The 17,255-nt window shown below is 42.6% G+C and overlaps 2 protein-coding genes across 3 annotated transcripts in view; one reads left to right on the top strand and one right to left on the bottom strand.

Moving 5' to 3' along the window:
* The window catches only part of TG (thyroglobulin), a 257,089-nt gene that overhangs the window by 56,970 nt on the left and 182,864 nt on the right, over positions 1–17,255 (bottom strand). The window lies entirely within an intron of this gene.
* The window catches only part of SLA (Src like adaptor), a 37,278-nt gene that overhangs the window by 3,545 nt on the left and 16,478 nt on the right, over positions 1–17,255 (top strand). For both annotated transcript variants that reach the window (XR_002099592.1, XM_019528188.1), the window contains exons 2-5: positions 2,426–2,519; positions 9,942–10,041; positions 15,515–15,601; positions 16,831–16,934. Coding sequence is in view for 1 of the 2 variants with exons in the window: in XM_019528188.1 (XP_019383733.1) it covers positions 2,459–2,519; positions 9,942–10,041; positions 15,515–15,601; positions 16,831–16,934 (352 nt within the window). In the remaining variant the exon portion in view is untranslated. The remainder of the gene's footprint in view (positions 1–2,425; positions 2,520–9,941; positions 10,042–15,514; positions 15,602–16,830; positions 16,935–17,255) is intronic.

Here is a 17,255-nt window from a genome sequence, read left to right as displayed (position 1 = left end):
AGATATTAGAAAATGGGACTTGAGCTCCCAAGTCATTTAAACACTTGTGAAAATTTTGCCCATTACGTAGCTGTTAATTGTTCATTTTAGAGAGAACAGCACCAGAGAGTTTGGTCTCTGAATTCAAATCTCTGAATTGTCCAATTCAAATCCCCGAATTGTCCATTGTCCAAAATGTTGCCCATTGTGTAGCTGCATTGTCCATTTTAGAGAAAAGAGCACCAGGGACTCTGGTCCCTGAATTCAAATCTCTAGCCTATCTCCATTGACTTCCTAGAGTGATAGGCCCCTTAGAGAGCTCATCAGTTAGAAAAGATGTGGTGTACAATATGACCATCAAGCACTGGGTTCATTTGAGAAATAGCTGTATAAAGCACCAACATTTGGGATGATAAAACGTTAATACTGTTGACCTTTTGATCCACTGCAGCTTACATAGACTTATGGGCACTAGGTTTCAATTAGCAAGTTCAGGTACCGCCAGCAGAGAAATTGTGACAGCACAGAGCTCAGCACGAAGTAACTGTCTGAGCGTCTATGCTGCTTCTTGGACTGATGTTGCAATGTGCACTGTGGTGCAGTGGCTATACAAGCAAGTGGACCCAAGCTAGATAGGTATGTCTACACTTGCTGCAGTTACAGCAGAAACCGCAGTGCAAACATATCCAAATGCACCGTTCTTGATGGAATATGTAGCCAACAGACACTAAATTTAAGATTAAAACTGTATCTTGACAACCAAAATGCTTGTTGAGGGTCCAGGAGACTAATCTTGTGGGAAACCAGTGCCTTCCAAACTTTCAATTTAAGGCATCTCCGCAAACTAGGAATCAGGTGCATGATCTGATTTTTCGTATCCGCTTTAAAAGGTCCCATTATTCACAGAAATGTGAGTACCTGTCTACCTTATTTAAAAGATGTTTTCTTTAAAGCCTTTAGAGGTTGTTGTCAACTTGTGCACTGAAGAATTGCCTTGTTTTTTGTAAAAGAAGACTTTTGTGATGTGTCAAAAAGATATGGTATAGCTGAATCCTCCAGAGGTGCTACAGCCAGTGCAGTGCACTAAACTAGATGATGGCAAATACAAAATGGATGCCAATGGAATAGAGATTTTTGGTCAGGAGTCTCTATGACACCCAGTGCAGGAATACAGCCCTTGAAAATTGCATGAGCTGGAGTTGGATTAATGTGTTCACAGCCATCTGTCTTACTACATGAAACAAGGCCAATAGCAAAGGATACCTTTAAATGCTATCCAACACTAGGAGAACCCAACAGAATGGTTCCTGGAGTGCAGTTGAGTAGCAGGGTAGATTCTTATACTCTTACACCAACTATGACAAAAAGTCTCCCTGATTTCAGTGGGATGACAACCAATATGTGTACGAGTACCCAAACTGGGCCCACTTTAGGTGATGGTAGACTCTAACAACCAGGTGATAAGTGCCTTTGAAATATTTAAACTAGGTAAGATCAGCATTTTCTGCAGAGCTCCCAGACTGTAAATACAGGATACATTCAGCCATATGAAAATATTCAGGCCCAGGCTGGCTTTTTTTTTTTTTTTCCTTCTTAGCAACCTCCGGAAAGAGATAAAAATAATCTGATTTTAGGTAAGGGTGCTTGGATATTCACGTGTGATTTTAAAGAAGCCACAGCCGAAGCAGTCTGCCTCTGAAACTGTGCCGTAAGATAAACCACTTTCTAGCTAAATGGGAAGCTTATTCTAGCCTACGTTGGTCCTTACATGGGGTTAAAAGGAACTTTCTAATTTGGATTAAAGCAAGTTCCTTTAAGAGCCACTAGTTTCAAAACTGCTTCCTGCAGCATTTCCTGTACCTTCCTCTGAAGCATTTTGTATTGGTGATGGTTAAGGCAAGATACTGGTCTATAAGTCTGATCCCACATGGCTATTTCTGTGTTCCCATGGGATCCCCCAACCACCCTTACCTTCTTTACACTGAGCACATTCACTGAGACCAGGACTTCAGTACAAGGAAACTGCCGAACAACATTACCAATGTTTCTCAGCAAAACAGCGTAACAGGTCGAACAAATGCTGAGAAGTGCCTTGGGATAGGAAACAGGCATTTGTTTTATAGATCAAATAATGTAAAAATGCTCACATAGGCACAGTTTTTCTGTGACTTCCTATTGTGCTGAGGTTCTGGTAATGGAAACTTTTGCTACACACAGTACTTCTGAGCAACTTCCCTAGCTGTGGTTGCTGCTATTCCCCTGATAAAAGACCAAAGTGGTGAGAGTTTAGCAAATATGTAAAACTCTAGTATGAATGTGAAACATCAGCTTTCAAAGGCCAAAAACAAACTTTATAAAAATTGAAAGCCTGAAATTGGGTCATTTTTTTATGGGCTGGCAAAGCAGGTGCCATTCTAAGTCTCATTTAATGTCTCTTTTGTTTTAGTTCTGAAGTGCATTGACAAAAATAAAGAGAGCAATGGGAAACACTATGAAAACAACAAGAGCCCCTGAAGAAATAAGTGTGCCAAACCAAGTCGGTAAGCAATTCCTAATTTCTTTGAAGAAAAAAAAAGTATGCATAAACTCCGGGTTCTTTCGCACATCTGTATTCAGCCATTGAATACATGGAAAAGGATGCCTGAGCTTCCTGCGCAGGAATTGGGATGTTCAGCACGAGAAGTTTGTTTTCAACCAGCTTGTGGCTCGTGCTATGTTTGCCGGAGGCAGGACCAGATAGAAGGTGTTTATGTTGCAACAAGAGAAATTTAGGTTAGATATTAGGAAAAACTTTCTGACTCTGGGCAGATTAACTCCAGCAGTTGTGGGATCTCCATCACTGGAAGTTGCGAAGTGCCAACTAGACAACTATTTGGCAGGAGTGGCTTAGATCAGGATGATTCTCTTTGAACAGGAGGTTAGACTAAAATGAGTCCCGAGAATCATTATTCTATGATTCTCATAAAAGTAATTACAAAAGTTAAAAAGTCTCCCTTTCCTACTTCACCTTGGGGTGAGCTCCCTGCGTATCAGAAAACACTGACCTATTTCAGGAACAAAAATATGCCAGTTTGGGTGTCTGTGGCATATATTATATAAAACCCTGCTCCTCTGTTTTGTTTTGCTTAGGCTTGATTGGTGTTAGTTAAAAACCAAAAACCCCTAATAATACATCACGTGCAGTGATCCTGATGTTTACTGTCATTTCAAACGCTTGTGCCAATGCTAGCAGGCTGCCAACTTTCCACACTGCTAAAGATAACAACAAATGTGTAAAACAACAACCTTTAAGCACTGCAGTCACCCAAGAGAGAGCCAAAAGCATTCCTTGGTCCAGTGCACCCACATGAGCAAAACGGGGTTCAAAGGCCACCTACAGCCGGGAAGGGGGGAATGAGCACAGCCGTAGCTCTTAAGCCACAACATGCCAGGCAGGTGATGCAAGGGGGAAAAGCGAGTTATATCATAGATAAAGGGTGAAGCTAACTTCTTCTTACCAGGTGCAAAAGGGGAACAGTGGAAGAAATGCGACTCAGAAGAAATGTGACTCTGAGTCATAATTCCTTCCCTAGGCTTTTCTTTCAAGGGTAGCCCTACTGTGGGCTCCCTCTTACTCACACCAGGTGACAAATCTGACCCAAGGGGAGCAGAAACTCCAGTGCTATTTTTAAAATGAACCAAGGACCAGGCGTTTCAAACTCTAAAAGTCTGAGGAAACTGAACAGAGGGGCATTGGTAATGAATGACACAGGGAACATTTCTCTTGAAGGTCCCCAGTGTAGGTGAATTGACTTGAGAGTTCAAGTCTTTGTGGGGAGATTGAGGGATTGAGTCTTTGTGGGGAGCTTCCATTTAGGCTAGGTACAGACATTCAAAAAGCCTGCACTGGAATCAGGAGAAGTTATGTGGTTTTCTGTAAGCGGCATAGTTTAGATCGGTAGCGAACAGAACACGTTTGCCCTTTGTGGGGTGGGATGGTACAAAACTTAGATCAGGTACCACCATTTTTAAACCAGTCTGCATGTGCTGAACTTCTGTTATGGGTACAGACCAGTTTCCAATCACTTATGTCTGTACCTGGCCTTACTGCATTTACTAGTATTTGCAATAGAAACCAAGGACTGAAGGGCCCTGAAAACAGAACCACCTTCCCCTCTCCTTATTCTGCGTTCAGCCTGGTGGTAGAGGATACTGCCAAGGGCGTGTGGTGAAGTCTGTGTTGCTCTATGGATAAGGGCAGCACCCCAGGGTCTGAGATGGTGCTTGCTAAGTTTCTGCTCTTCAACTAGACATGGGATCAGGTCCTTCATCTTTTGAAAAATGGATCCAATATCTTCCATAGTGCTCGTGTTTGGCTTTAACTTAGTACCAGTCATGATGCTAATAACTATACTCACAATGATCCAGAAGAATTGAGATTTCTATTAGGGAGCAAAGGATAAAGGACCTTGAAAAGTGCAGGTAAACAATTCAAACTGATGTGTGTACAGTCACTTGCTTTTTTCTGAACAAAACAAAGTCAATCCCATATAAACTGCTTTTACTTTGTGAAACACCCTCATATACTGTTATAAATAATTGTGAGGGAGGATGTTTTAGGCTGCTACATTTTGCTGAGCTGCCAGTGGTGTTGAAACAGGTGGAATGAAATAAAGGTAAAAGAAAGCAAACCTAAGAGGAAGGAAGGAGAAAGAGGGCAATTAAGCTGGGCCCCACTACTTATTCTGAATGGTTACTTTAATTTTTTTCCAGATTCTTGACTCCCACTGTCCCATTTAGACCTGTACTGAATGCATTCCCTTATATTTTTCTTCTTGGTTTTAGTGCTCCTCAATGCACAAAACATCTCCCTAATTTTAAGCACGGCCCTAAAGTAGGGGTAGTGCATAATTTGGAGACTGAAAGCAAAAGGTGTGATTACTTCTTGGCCTACCGAAGCTAGTCTTAAACTACTATACTCAGGCCCTGGTAACAGTCTAACGGCAATCAACCTAGGGTGCAGCCCCCAGCCCTGGGATATGGATGAATACTTGAGCATGCACTAGTTTGCCAGCCTGCAAGCTGTACTTGAGCCACCTTGTTAAAACTAGCTCAGGTTTGTCCACATCAGCTGCAGTCACATCCCCGAAGTGCAGTCCAGACCCCACCAGAGACACCTTTGAGTCATAATGCTTTCCCTACTTCCTGCAGGCATTGCCAGCACTAAATTATAATGCCCCAATAACAACTGAGCCGTGGTAGTCAGGAAGTGATGGGAGGGAATCCTGGTTCTAGCTTTCTCTGCCCTATCTTATCTACTTACCCCAGGGGAGGAATAATGTGGTACGTACACGAGTCCCAGTGTTCATTTAAATTACGCTGGCATGTTGGTATGTGCTTGTGTCCCCTGGCTCCCTCATCTAAGTGTGCAGCACAAGTCATAACTGAACCCTTAGTGAGTTGTTTAAAAGCACTTGATATTCACAAGGCACCCAGGGGGTTATAAGGGTGTTGGCTTAGAAACCTTAGAGTACACCCGATTCAGTGGAAATAACCGTCTTAGATTCTTATTATTTTTTGCTGCAACTGCTAGGCCATTCCCCATTAGAGGAGACTTCTAAAACTGCAAGAGAGGTTGGGTTTGAAAACTGCTGGTCAGGTTTTATTCTTACAAAGGTGAAAGGTTGGTAGATGGGGGTGGGGGTGGGACTGGATCAAATGCCTCTGATCACTCCTGAGATTGGATTTGAGATAACAGGATTATTGTAGGGTCCCTACTTTGAAGCACTGGTGTCTGCAAGAGATGCAGGCAAACCTGGGGTGATCTAGGATTTTGAAAAAAACATCATGGAGTGGCTCGCTGGCTTTGCAGCTTGGAAATGTGGGCTGATTTGGCTTCAGACTCCATTTTAAATGAAACCCCATGGCACGCGAGGTGGAGGACTGCTAGAAGGGTTTGAATAAATGACCTGAGCTGGTGCTCTCTTCTGGATCAACAGACACATTCAAAGAAGTCACGTTCACGGAAAGTGCCAGTTAGTTCTACAATGCTCCCTCCCACTCGGAGCGACATAGCCCACGTGCAAAATCGAAACAAAAACAGAAAAACAAAAAATGTGAAAGCAGTGACAGTCCCTGCCGTCTACAGAGAGTGACGCATCCCCTGATGCGTGGCAGTGTGGAAGCGACTGCACACAAGCAACAAGGGCTGATAAGCAGAGTTCATTTTCCAGCACCTATCTCAATATGGAAATGAAACCTTTATAAATAGCCTCATGAAGTTAAAATGCTAAGGCATTTTAATTATATGCAATCAATTTAAGCAAACGTCCTTTCATTTAGCACTGCCTTCTAAACTCCTTCTGCCGGACTGTAGCGATAGTGGAGGGGAAGAGTGCTCCAGCCCCACTCTGCATACTTTCCCTTCAATTAATCTTGCATTGATTTCTCTGAGATTCCTAGAAAAGGAGTCAGCATCGTGCTGATCAGTAATTCCAGCCTACTGTAATTTAGCCAAACTAAGCACAAGGCAAACTTTCACCAGCAAGATTTCTGAATTTCTGTTCCATGATGGAAAAGTAATTGTAGACGCATTCAACCATAGCCTTTTTCAAACTTACTATACAATAATAAAACCCGAGAGCTGAGTTAAGGTAAAACTTGGGATACCTGCCTCACTTAATTTTTTGGCCCAAGTCGAAAGAAAAACAACGTGATACTGTTAACATGCAAACATGCTGTTGACCAGTTCATCCCAGCTGCAGAATTTGACACTACAAACATAAGGCATCGTATGGTTATTAACTGCCTAATAGGACCGCCTCCATGAAAAAGCTACAGTCTGTCCTTTACTTCTTTAAATTTACAGACTTGACAGATCATTTCTAATTGTGGTTAAGTTTCAATGAAAAAAATCCAACCAAAACTGATGCGCAAGTGATTCATCTCTTACGTTCCTTTCCAATATACTTCTAAGGCTTTTTTTTCGCCCCAATTATTTACACATCAACAAGGGGTTTGCCCTACCAACTCCAGTACTGAAAATATAACTATTAATAGAACACTTCTCCAAATCATACTTCCTCACAGCTCTAGTTTTTTTATTAGTCTTCCACCACTATGCTGAACTACATAGCTCTGGGCAGTGATGCCCAGACTTCACCCTACACCTCCATGCCAGCCTTCATTCCACATTCTGCCCTACATTTCAATTCACTGCATTTGCTGCTAGCAAGCTAAAGAAGAGCTAGGAAGGAACAGACACAACAGGAAGTGCATGCACGTGTCTGCATCTATCTCTTGTCATCTCTCACTGTTGTGACTTTCTCTAACGTACTTTACCTATTCCAATGCCTTTCTGTGATATGTTGAACCAAGACAGTGAGGCTACAAGGCACAGAGGTGTCTCTGTTGTCCTTACATAAAGGGTATCATCCCAGCGTGTTATTAAAAATATATTCAGAATCCAGCATTTAAAACAGTGTGATGTTGGAACAGGGGAAAGGGAGCTTCCTTATGGACTTCCTACTTTTTGAGCTCTGCTCTCAAAACTACAAATGGAAATGAATGGACAGATCATGTGAATTTACTTTTCCATTGACAAAAATGAAGAAAATCTGTGTTCCATGGCTGGTACGTAATTAGGGAGAAAAAGAATAGACAGACTATTAGCTTTCCTGTCTAGTAACAAACCATATACCAGAAAGAAAAGGGACATTCATTTTCTGGTTTCCTATTGTTTTAGAATCATAGAAAATTAGGGCTGGAAGAGACGTTAGGAGGTCACAACTAGTCCAACCACCTGGTCAAAGCAGGATCAGCCCCCACTAGATCATCCCAGTCAAAGCTTTGTCTAGCTGTGTTTTGAAAGCCTCCAAGGATGGAGCTTCTACCACCTCTTTGGGTAACCTGCTCCAGGGTTTTACTACCTTCCTAGGGACAAAATTCTTCCTAATATCCAACCTAAATTTCCCTTGTTGCAACTTGAGCCCATTGCTCCTTGTTCTGTCATCTGCCACCACTGAGAATAGTCCAGCTCCATCCTCCTTTGAACTCCCTCTCAGGTAGCTGAAGGCTGCTATTACATCCCCCTCAGTCATCTTTTCTCTAGACTAAATAAGCCCAGTTCCCTCAACCTGTCCTCAGAAGTCATGTCCCCCAGCCCTCTCACCATTTTTGTTGTCCTCCGCTGAACTCGCCCCAATTTGTCCACATCCTTCCTGTAGTGGGGGACCCAAAACCAAACACAGTACTCCAGATGTGGCCTCGCCAATGCCAAGTAGAGGGGAATAATCACTTCCCTTGACCTACTGGCAACACCTACCAATGCAGCCAAGGAGGCCATTAGTAGGCTAGAGAGCAAAGGCACACTGCTGGCTCATATTCAGCTTCTTGTCCACTGTGACCCCCTAGGTCCTTTTCTGCAGAGGTGCTGCCCAGCCAGTCAGTCCCCAGCCTGTACTGGTACATAGGGTTGTTCCATCATAAGTGCAGGACTTTGCACTTGTCCTTGTTGAACCTCACGAGATTTTCTTTTGGCCCAATCCTCCAATTTCTCTAAGTCACTCTGAATGCTAGCCCTACCATCCAGCATATCTACTACTCCCCCCAGCTTGGTGTCATCTGCAAACTTGCTGAGAATGCCCTCTATGCCATGTTCCAGGTTGTTGATGAAGACATTGAACAAAACCAGCTCCAGGACTGACCCTTGGGGCACTCCACTTGACACCGGCTGTCAACTAGACATTGAGCCATTGATTACTACGCTCTGAGCCCAATGCTCCAGCCAGTTTTCTATTCACCTTACAGTCCATTCAGCCAGCCTATATTTTCCTTAGCTTGCCTGCAAGAATGTTGTGGGAGATGGTATCAAAAACATAGCTAAAATCAAGGTACACCACATCCACTTGTCTCACCACATCCACAGAGCCAGTCACCTCGTCATAGAAGGCAATCAGGTTGGTCAGGCATGATTTGTCCCTGGTGAATCCATGCTGACTGCTCCTAATCATCCTTTTCTCCTCCAAGTGCTTAGAAATGGATTCCTTGAGGATTTTCTCCATGATACTTCTGGGGACTGAGGTGAGACTTATTAGTTTGTAGTTCCCTAAATCCTCTTTTTTCCCCCCTCTAAAATATAGGCACTATGTTTGCCCTTTTCCAATCATCCAGGACCTCTCCTGATAGCCATGAGTTTTCAGAGTTGATGGCCAGTGCTCTGTAATTGCATCAGCCAGAAACCCTTCACATCCCTTGCTAACTGCAACTCCAATTTGCTTTGTCCTTCCTGACTTCATCCCTGTGTATCTGAGCAATGCTCTTGTATTCTTCCCTAGTTAGTTGTCCAACTTTTCACTTACAAACTTCCTTTTTGTGATTTAGTTAACTAAAGAGTTCCCTGCTAAGTCAAGCTGGTCTTCTGCCATACTTGCTAGTCTTCCTGTGCATCAGGACGGTTTGTTCCTGCACTCTCAGTAAGGCCTCTTTAAAGTACAGCCAACTCTCCAGGACTTGTCTGCCCCTCAGACTGTTTTTTCACAAAGAAATCCCCCTCTTGCTATACTTAACCTACATGTATATCTTTGAAAAGAGCACCACAGCTGAACAATGCAACAAAACCCAATATCCACCCTTACCTACCTAAATATCATACACCTAATAATCAGCATTACTCAGATTGAAATTAAGACTGCATATAGAGAGATATTACTCAAACTGGGACATTTCCTAAGCCTATGAATTTTTATCCATTACGGTAGTTTCAGAATGAGTCTCCTGCTAACATACGGTAATTATTAGTCAAAGACGCTTTGAAAGCTTTCGGTTAATTAGAAGTAAATAAACACAAGATTAATGGAAGCATAGGTGCAAAGTCAGGTCATCCATATACTTACATTTTGAGGGTCCCATTTTGGAAAACATTTTTGAAACTTCGGTTCAGACTGTAAACAATATTAATAATGGCATTTTCATTTTTTCCCTAGGTCAGGAGAGCGACTTCCTTGCTGTCCTTTATGATTATCCCTCTCCAGATATCGGCGAGCCAATATTTCAAGTAGGGGAGAAATTACGTGTGTTATCAGAGTAAGTTGTTTCTGTTTCACTCAGACTCTAATACAATGCTGTTGTTTCATTTGATGCTATATGGACACAGATTTTGTTTTCTTCTATGGGAGAATGTCTGAGACCCAACTACTTCTGGGAAACTCTCATTGCTCATGAGGAAGTTCTTCATAGATAATGCCCTTTCAGTCACTCGCATCAGATTCAACTCTCACTGAGCAGAGGGAACAGTCAGCACCGTACTGCATCAACCAAGAGGAAATTTTATGCGGTGACTCTATGTACAAGGAATCCAAAATGCTCACCCTTAACTAACCCTTCATGAAGTCAACAAGAATATCAGGCAAGACTGATTTGGCTTTGTATAGGCATCTGAATGCTCAATCAACTGCAACTTTAGGAGAAGACAGATAATTAATCCTAATCCAAATTCTCCCACACCTGGGGGGACCTGTATTCCTATTTAAGTCCTTCGACAAAGAATACCCTGAGGTATGATTCTACTCAACACTAGGGCTGGCCAGAAATCAAGAGTTCTGCTTTGCAAAAAAAGGAATGAAGTTTTGATATTTGTGTCACTTCTGATGCAGAATGAAACCAAGACCTTCTGGTATTTTTCTGGGGGAAAGGAGGGGGAGAAGAATAAATAAAAAGCATAGCAAGAGATTCTCAGAATAGTTCAAATCAGGCACAAGAGAGACTTGACTTGAGTCTTTCAAGAGGGTTCCCTGTTACACTGTGCTAAGAGGATACTCTCTCTCTTGCCTGCACTGCCCTCCTCCCTATTTCCATCCTGGGCTTAAGAAACTTTTCCAACACAACAATTTTGATGACACTTTCCTTTTGGTTTTGGTGAATCTACCGGTTCCCACGAAAATACCATGGACCGCAATGAATGCAAACTTGGCTTCCAATTCCAATTCATTTCAGCCGTGTTATAGACAGTCCTGCAACCAAAGACACACAGCCAGACACTCCACTGGAGTAGACTGAAGAAAATGGACCTGGTTTCTTGTATGTCCAAGCTGTGGGAGCAGTGCAAAATGGCAACCACAGATGCTGGTAGGGGCTTCATGTTCCTTGTCCACATGACTCTGGCAGAAATGAGAGGTGTAGCCCCCTCCCTTTAACTTCTGCTACTGGTATAAGACCTGTGAAGAGCCTTGAAGCAGCACAGGATCAAGCATGGTGCAACCTTGTCAGCCACTCCCCTTCATGACCACACACTGCCCTGCACCAAAGAACCCAGGATTTGATCCCTTCCTTGTGACAGGAGTGGAAGGACTTTGGCATAACAGGTGAAGGAGCTGACCCTCTTACCTCCTTCGTGATGAAGGATTTCCCTACGTGAAAAAAATTCTCCACCAGTGATCTTTGACCAAACCCCAGTTTACATGGCACGAGTAATACAAACTAGGCTTAGAGGACTGGAGATTCCAGGCCAAAGGGTCTGTATTAATTTGCATCAGCTAAGGCTCCTACCTAGTTCTTATGTGTGTCCAATCCAATCCACTTCTGACATTATCAGGTGCCTGAAGCAGAGCTAATTTGTCAGCAACCCATCCTCCCCTGGGACAGTTCCTTAATTCCTTTGATTTCTTCAAGCTGTTAAGCAGTTGTCCTGCTATTTCAGACCTCTGTGCTTTGAAGTGCATCATATTTACTGCATACACTATCTGGATAACACAGATAACTCTCTAGGTAACACTAATAATAATTTCTGAACTTCATTAAAAAAATTGGTCATGGGGCGCATGTGTCTGAATGACTATATATGTTCAGTCTCAATGAATATATATAGATATCTATATCCATATCTCTCTATCTGTTATGGAGTGATCAAGAGTGTATCCTTGTAATAAACAAGTGCCAAAGTAAGCATTAAATGGAACTTTCCTTTTCCTGTTTTGATTCAGTTTATAGCACAGAAGAGAAAGCACTTGAAATGATTTATGCAAATATAAGAATATAAAAAGTGCCATAAGGTCTATCTAGCCCAGTATCTTGTCCCTAGCAGTGGCAAAAATGCATGTTATGCAGGGACAGCATTGAAGTGAATACCCCTAGAGTAATCTATCCCTGTTCAATACCCTCCTGCCCTCCATCATTTATTGGGTTACAGATGCCAAAGGAAACATCTCCAACCAGTCGGTTCAATAGCCATAAATAGATCCATCATCCATGAATTTCTCCAGTCCCCTTTTGAACCTGGATGTGTGTCCATCACCTCCTGTGACAATAAATGCCACAAGTTAGCTATGCATGCATAAAGAAGTGCTTTCTTTTGCTAATTTTAAACCTGTCACCTACTAATTTCAGTATTCCCTAGTTCTAATATTCTGGGACTTGGTGAATAACTGTTCCTTGTTCACTTGATCCATACTCCTCAAGATTTTATAAACCTCTATATTATCCCCCATCAGCCTTCTTTCCACATTGAAGTGTTCTAGCCTTTATAGTCTTTCTTGGTATGGCAACTGCTCCAGGCCCCTGATCATTTTGTTTGCCCTTCTCTGTACCTTTTCCAATTTTATCTCCTTTTGGAGATGTGGGGACTGGAACTGCACACAGCATTCAAGATAGGGCTGCGCTATGGATTTGTATAATGGGATGATGGTGTTCTTCATTTTGTTTTCAATTCCCTTTTTAATGATGCCCAACATTTTATTGGCTTTGTTGGTCATCACTGAACACTGAGCTGATGTTTTTGAAAAATGATCTATGGCGACTCCAAGGTCTCTTTCCCAAATCATAACAGCTAGTTCAGAACCCAGCACTGTACACATATAATTGAGGTTATTTTTTCCCCAGGTACATTACTTTGCACTTGTCAACACTGACATTCATTTGACATTTTTTGCCCACCCACTCAGTTTACTGAGATCTTTCTGCAGCTTCTCTTCATTGGCTTGGGACTTGACTACCCAGAATAATTTAGTATTATCTGCAAACTTGGAGATTTCACTGTGCACCCCTATTTAGAGGTCATTGATGAAAATGTTGAACAAAATAGGGCTAGCACAGAGCCCTGAGGAACCTCACTTTTACCTCTCCCCATCCTGAAAAGTGACCATTTATAGCCCTAGCCTTTGCTTCGTATCTTTTAACCAGCTCTCAATTCACAGAAGAACAGTTCCTCAAATCCCATGCAGTTTGCTTAAAAGCCTTTGGTGAGGGACTTTGTCAAATGCTTTTTAAAGGGCAAGGGGGAGCCAGTTGGACATGTGCTTGTTGACACCCTCAAAGAAATCCAGCAGATTGGCGAGGCAGGATTTCGCTTTACAAAAACCATGCAGATTCTTCCCCATCAGATCATATAAACAGTAGGACTGTGAGAAATGGCACCATTCTGTTTTGACTTGAGTTTCCAAGTTTCGATGGAACAGCGTTTCAAATTTAATTTAGTCAAACAGTGAGGCTGTTTTGACGCTATTTTGATGTTTCGCCCATTCACTATAATGGGGAAGCTCAAAAGAGCCTCTCTCATCTGGCAGGCAGATCAGGGGCCCACAACCCCGAGAGGGCTGCTGGGGCTGTGGCAGTCCTCCCGGGGCTGTGGGCCCCTGATCTGCCTGCCAGATGAGGGAGGGAAGCTGGGTGTTGCCACCCAGGACCAGGGAAGGGAACTGAGCCCAGTCGCTCTGTTTCCCTCCCCAGCGCTATGATGAGGCTGGGGAAGGGAAGTGAACCCAGCTGGGCTGAGTTTCTTTCCCTAGCCTGATCTAGCGCTGGGGAGGGGAACTCAGCTCAGCTGGGCTCAGTTCCCATCCCCAGCCGGATTGTAGGGCTTGGGAGGAAACTCAGTGATCGGGCTCAATTCCCTTCCCCTGCTCTGTGATCAGCTTCCCACAGCCTCGCGGTGGGAGGTGGGGAGAGCCAGGGCTGTGCTCCCACTGGCCACGTGGGGCTATGGAGCTGCTCAGAGCGCAGCCCTTGCTCTCCCATCTTCCACCACCTGGCTGCTTTGAAACTCGAAATGTTTGGAAACTTTCGAAATGTTTCAATTAGCCTTGTTTTGTTTTGAGGCTGTTTCAAAGCCCTTTGTTTCGATTCGATTTCACTGTTTTGAGCTTGAAATGAGTCAAAACAACGTCGAATCGAAACAGCCAGCGAAATTTCACACAGCGCTAATAAACAGGCCCTGCTATCCTAAAGAAAAGGTCTGGACTCTCCACAGGGGCGCATGGTGGCCTAGATGTGAGCTGTGCAGAACTAGCCTCCCACTACATGCATTTAGCTGAAGATATCCTCTCTGCCAGAAATAAATCTTGAAGGAAAGCAGCAAAGCTCAGTCAGTCAGAGCAGCGGTTGCCAGAGGCACCATGTCAAATAGTATTTACAAGAAGTACACACTGTTCCTTGCTGTTCATTTTTCTAAGTCTTCAGTTCAAACAACTATGTGCAAGTAAAGATTCACAAGACAGTGCTGAAATCTCCATTTGCTTTTGTAGGAATCGTCTGCATGAATTAGGTCATCAACACAATAAACAGAATCTGTTTAGGACACGTGCCCATTTACCATTTACTTGTGCCCACTATACAGCAGGATGCATAAGTGAGCAGTAGAGACCTATGCCTCCACTTACAGACTTCCAGGAGGGGGATAGTTCCTTCCTGGGGTTTCTTCAAGCTAGAATGTGAGGGGTTGGGATATAATATCTGGGGTTTAGGTTTGCTAATTAGGCAATGCTACTCTCAGGGGATTTGGTACGTCAGCTGGAAACAGGAAGTTTCATATATTCCATAGAAAAGAAATAGAAATTATGGATCCTCGAAGGTCCCCATGGGTTTGGGTGATTCAGATCATTACCAGAGTTTTGGGATGCTTACTGGACAGGTTTGAACCTTTGGAAGCCCTGCCCTTGCTGTCACCCAGGACCATAGCAGATACGTCCCAAACTGGAACCACTTGTCTTGCTAAGAGTTCTGCTCACTCCCAGGATATCCATTCTGGGCCAGAGTACACACTGATTTCAACGGAGCTATATTGCTCCAGAGGTGCTGATCCCTGGTACATGCAGTTCTAGAAATCAAAGTAAAACACAAGGCTGATTTTCATTTTAGGAAAGCTTTGTAGTAAACCCCCATAAAAAGAACATTCAAGTTTCACACAAGTCGCAATCACAATCTGGATATAAAAGTTAAAAAAAGTCAAAACCAAGGGTTGTAAAGCTGCTCTGTATGAGAAAGCTGAAAAGCTGACGGCAAACTGTTCAGTTGGACCACAGAAAAATGACTCGCTATGTAGGCAGCTTAAATGAGCTAAAATATTTGTCTATTTCTGTAGCCAGTTGTAGCAAGGGTGCAGCAAACAGTCATATGCAGAAGACAGACAACATATGAAAGAAACTAAAATGTGTTCATGTATATACCTGAAAACACTGATCAGCTAATATGTACTGCCTGTTGGCCCATGTTCTGGCTTAGCTCATTTCTAAAATGAAGGCAGGATCCCCAAACACATCTAACAATACTCATCTTCTTGGTTTGACAGTGAAGGAGGCTGGTGGAGAGTCCATTCTCTCACAACAGGTCGAGAAAACTATATTCCCGGGAAACACGTAGCAAAGGTTTACCACGGGTGAGTATTACCCTCTGATCTCTCTGGCATTCCAAAACTACAGGGGCTTTTATACTACGATTTACGATATAAGCCTTCACATTCAACTAGGCCCTCTGATGCAAACATAATTGCAATAATAATTACAATTAATAACCAGGCAGGCATAAAATCGATTTCAGAAATGGCCTGAACTAGATACACACATCTGAATTCCCTGCAACTCTTTCCCAAATCCAAATCCAGTAGTTGTTCATACGAACACAAAATATCAGTTTCAAATAACCCCAAACTCCAAAAAAGTTCTGATTCAGTTCTGGGTCTAGACTTCCGTGGTTTGGGCTCTAACTTAAGAGACTGATAAAGAGATCCAGCTTAAACAAAGTGGAGGTGGAACTCCCTCTTGCAAAAAGGTCAGCAGGGAACTCAAGTACTGTTTAAGCTCTACTGAAAACAAAGTGATGGTTTGGGTAGGATTTAAGCTCCTGGTGTTGACCTTCTGCATCCAGGGAATTTCACTGTGCGTGCAGGAAAAGAGAGATACTCTTGGACATAAATAAATTTCTTACAGAAAACAGGTCCGCTGGAACAAAATGAGAATGTTAAAAAATTGAAGGACTAACAAAATTGATCAAAAATGTAATCCCTGCAAGTTAGAATGGAGATGGAAGGTCCTATTGCTTATGTTTGTAGGTCAGTCCCCATTACAGGCCACTCCTTCAAAATATTCTAGCATTTCAAACCAGGTGGAGGAGAAAAATCAATAGGCTTGATTTTCTCTTCTCTCACCAGTAAAGCCTAGTGGAATTTGACTGATGAAAAGCCAATCTGGCTTCACACATCAAGATAATTACATATTTTTCCTTGGCTTAATAAATGTGGGTAATATGACTCACACATCTGAAAGCTCTAAATGTTTCAATCCAGTGATTTTTATTTAACACTAGTAAAGTGCTAACGTTCAGTTCAAGTAAGCTTGAAGGATTTTGTTTTCCCTTATCACATCGAGCCTTGCTCCTTGTTCTCCTCTTGGTAGTTCTGCTGAAAGTAATGAAGCAGAAGGCATGAAAAAGGAGATTAGGATTTACTTCCTAAACTGAGGATACATGCCTGGAAATAGTTGAGGGACTGGGACTGTTATTTTTGCTGTCACTTTTATTGGCTAGTGCTACAACTTCAAGGGCTGCCTGCCGCTGTCTGCCTCACTTGTGTCATCCCCAAACGTGTTGGGTTTTTTTCCTGTTTCACAGCTGGTTATTTGAAGGGCTTGGAAGAGAGAAAGCAGAGGAACTCCTACAACTTCCCAACAACAAGTTCGGCTCTTTCATGATCAGGGAGAGTGAAACTCGGAAAGGTGAGAAAACATGACATATTTTCTCCCATTTCAAGCTGAAGCATTTCCTTTTGGTTGGCTTTTCTATGACAATTTTCTCTTTTTTCACCTCACACATTTCAGTCTGGAAATTTAAACTATATATATTATATATATATATCTATATATATATATAAAGACATCCATGCTGGCTTATATGTGTTTGTATTTTTTATTTATAATATATATATAAAAATACAAACACATACAAGCCAGCATGGATGTCTTTTAATCACCTACAAAATGAGCAATGCTGGAAACATCAGTAACACTAGGGTAAGAGAGTGCCACAATCATTGGCTC

This window comes from Gavialis gangeticus, unplaced genomic scaffold (genome assembly GCF_001723915.1).
Source record: "Gavialis gangeticus isolate Ggan-Ray unplaced genomic scaffold, GavGan_comp1, whole genome shotgun sequence".
In the NCBI taxonomy this organism is placed as follows: domain Eukaryota; kingdom Metazoa; phylum Chordata; order Crocodylia; family Gavialidae; genus Gavialis; species Gavialis gangeticus.
This window is presented reverse-complemented; position numbering and strand designations above follow the sequence as displayed.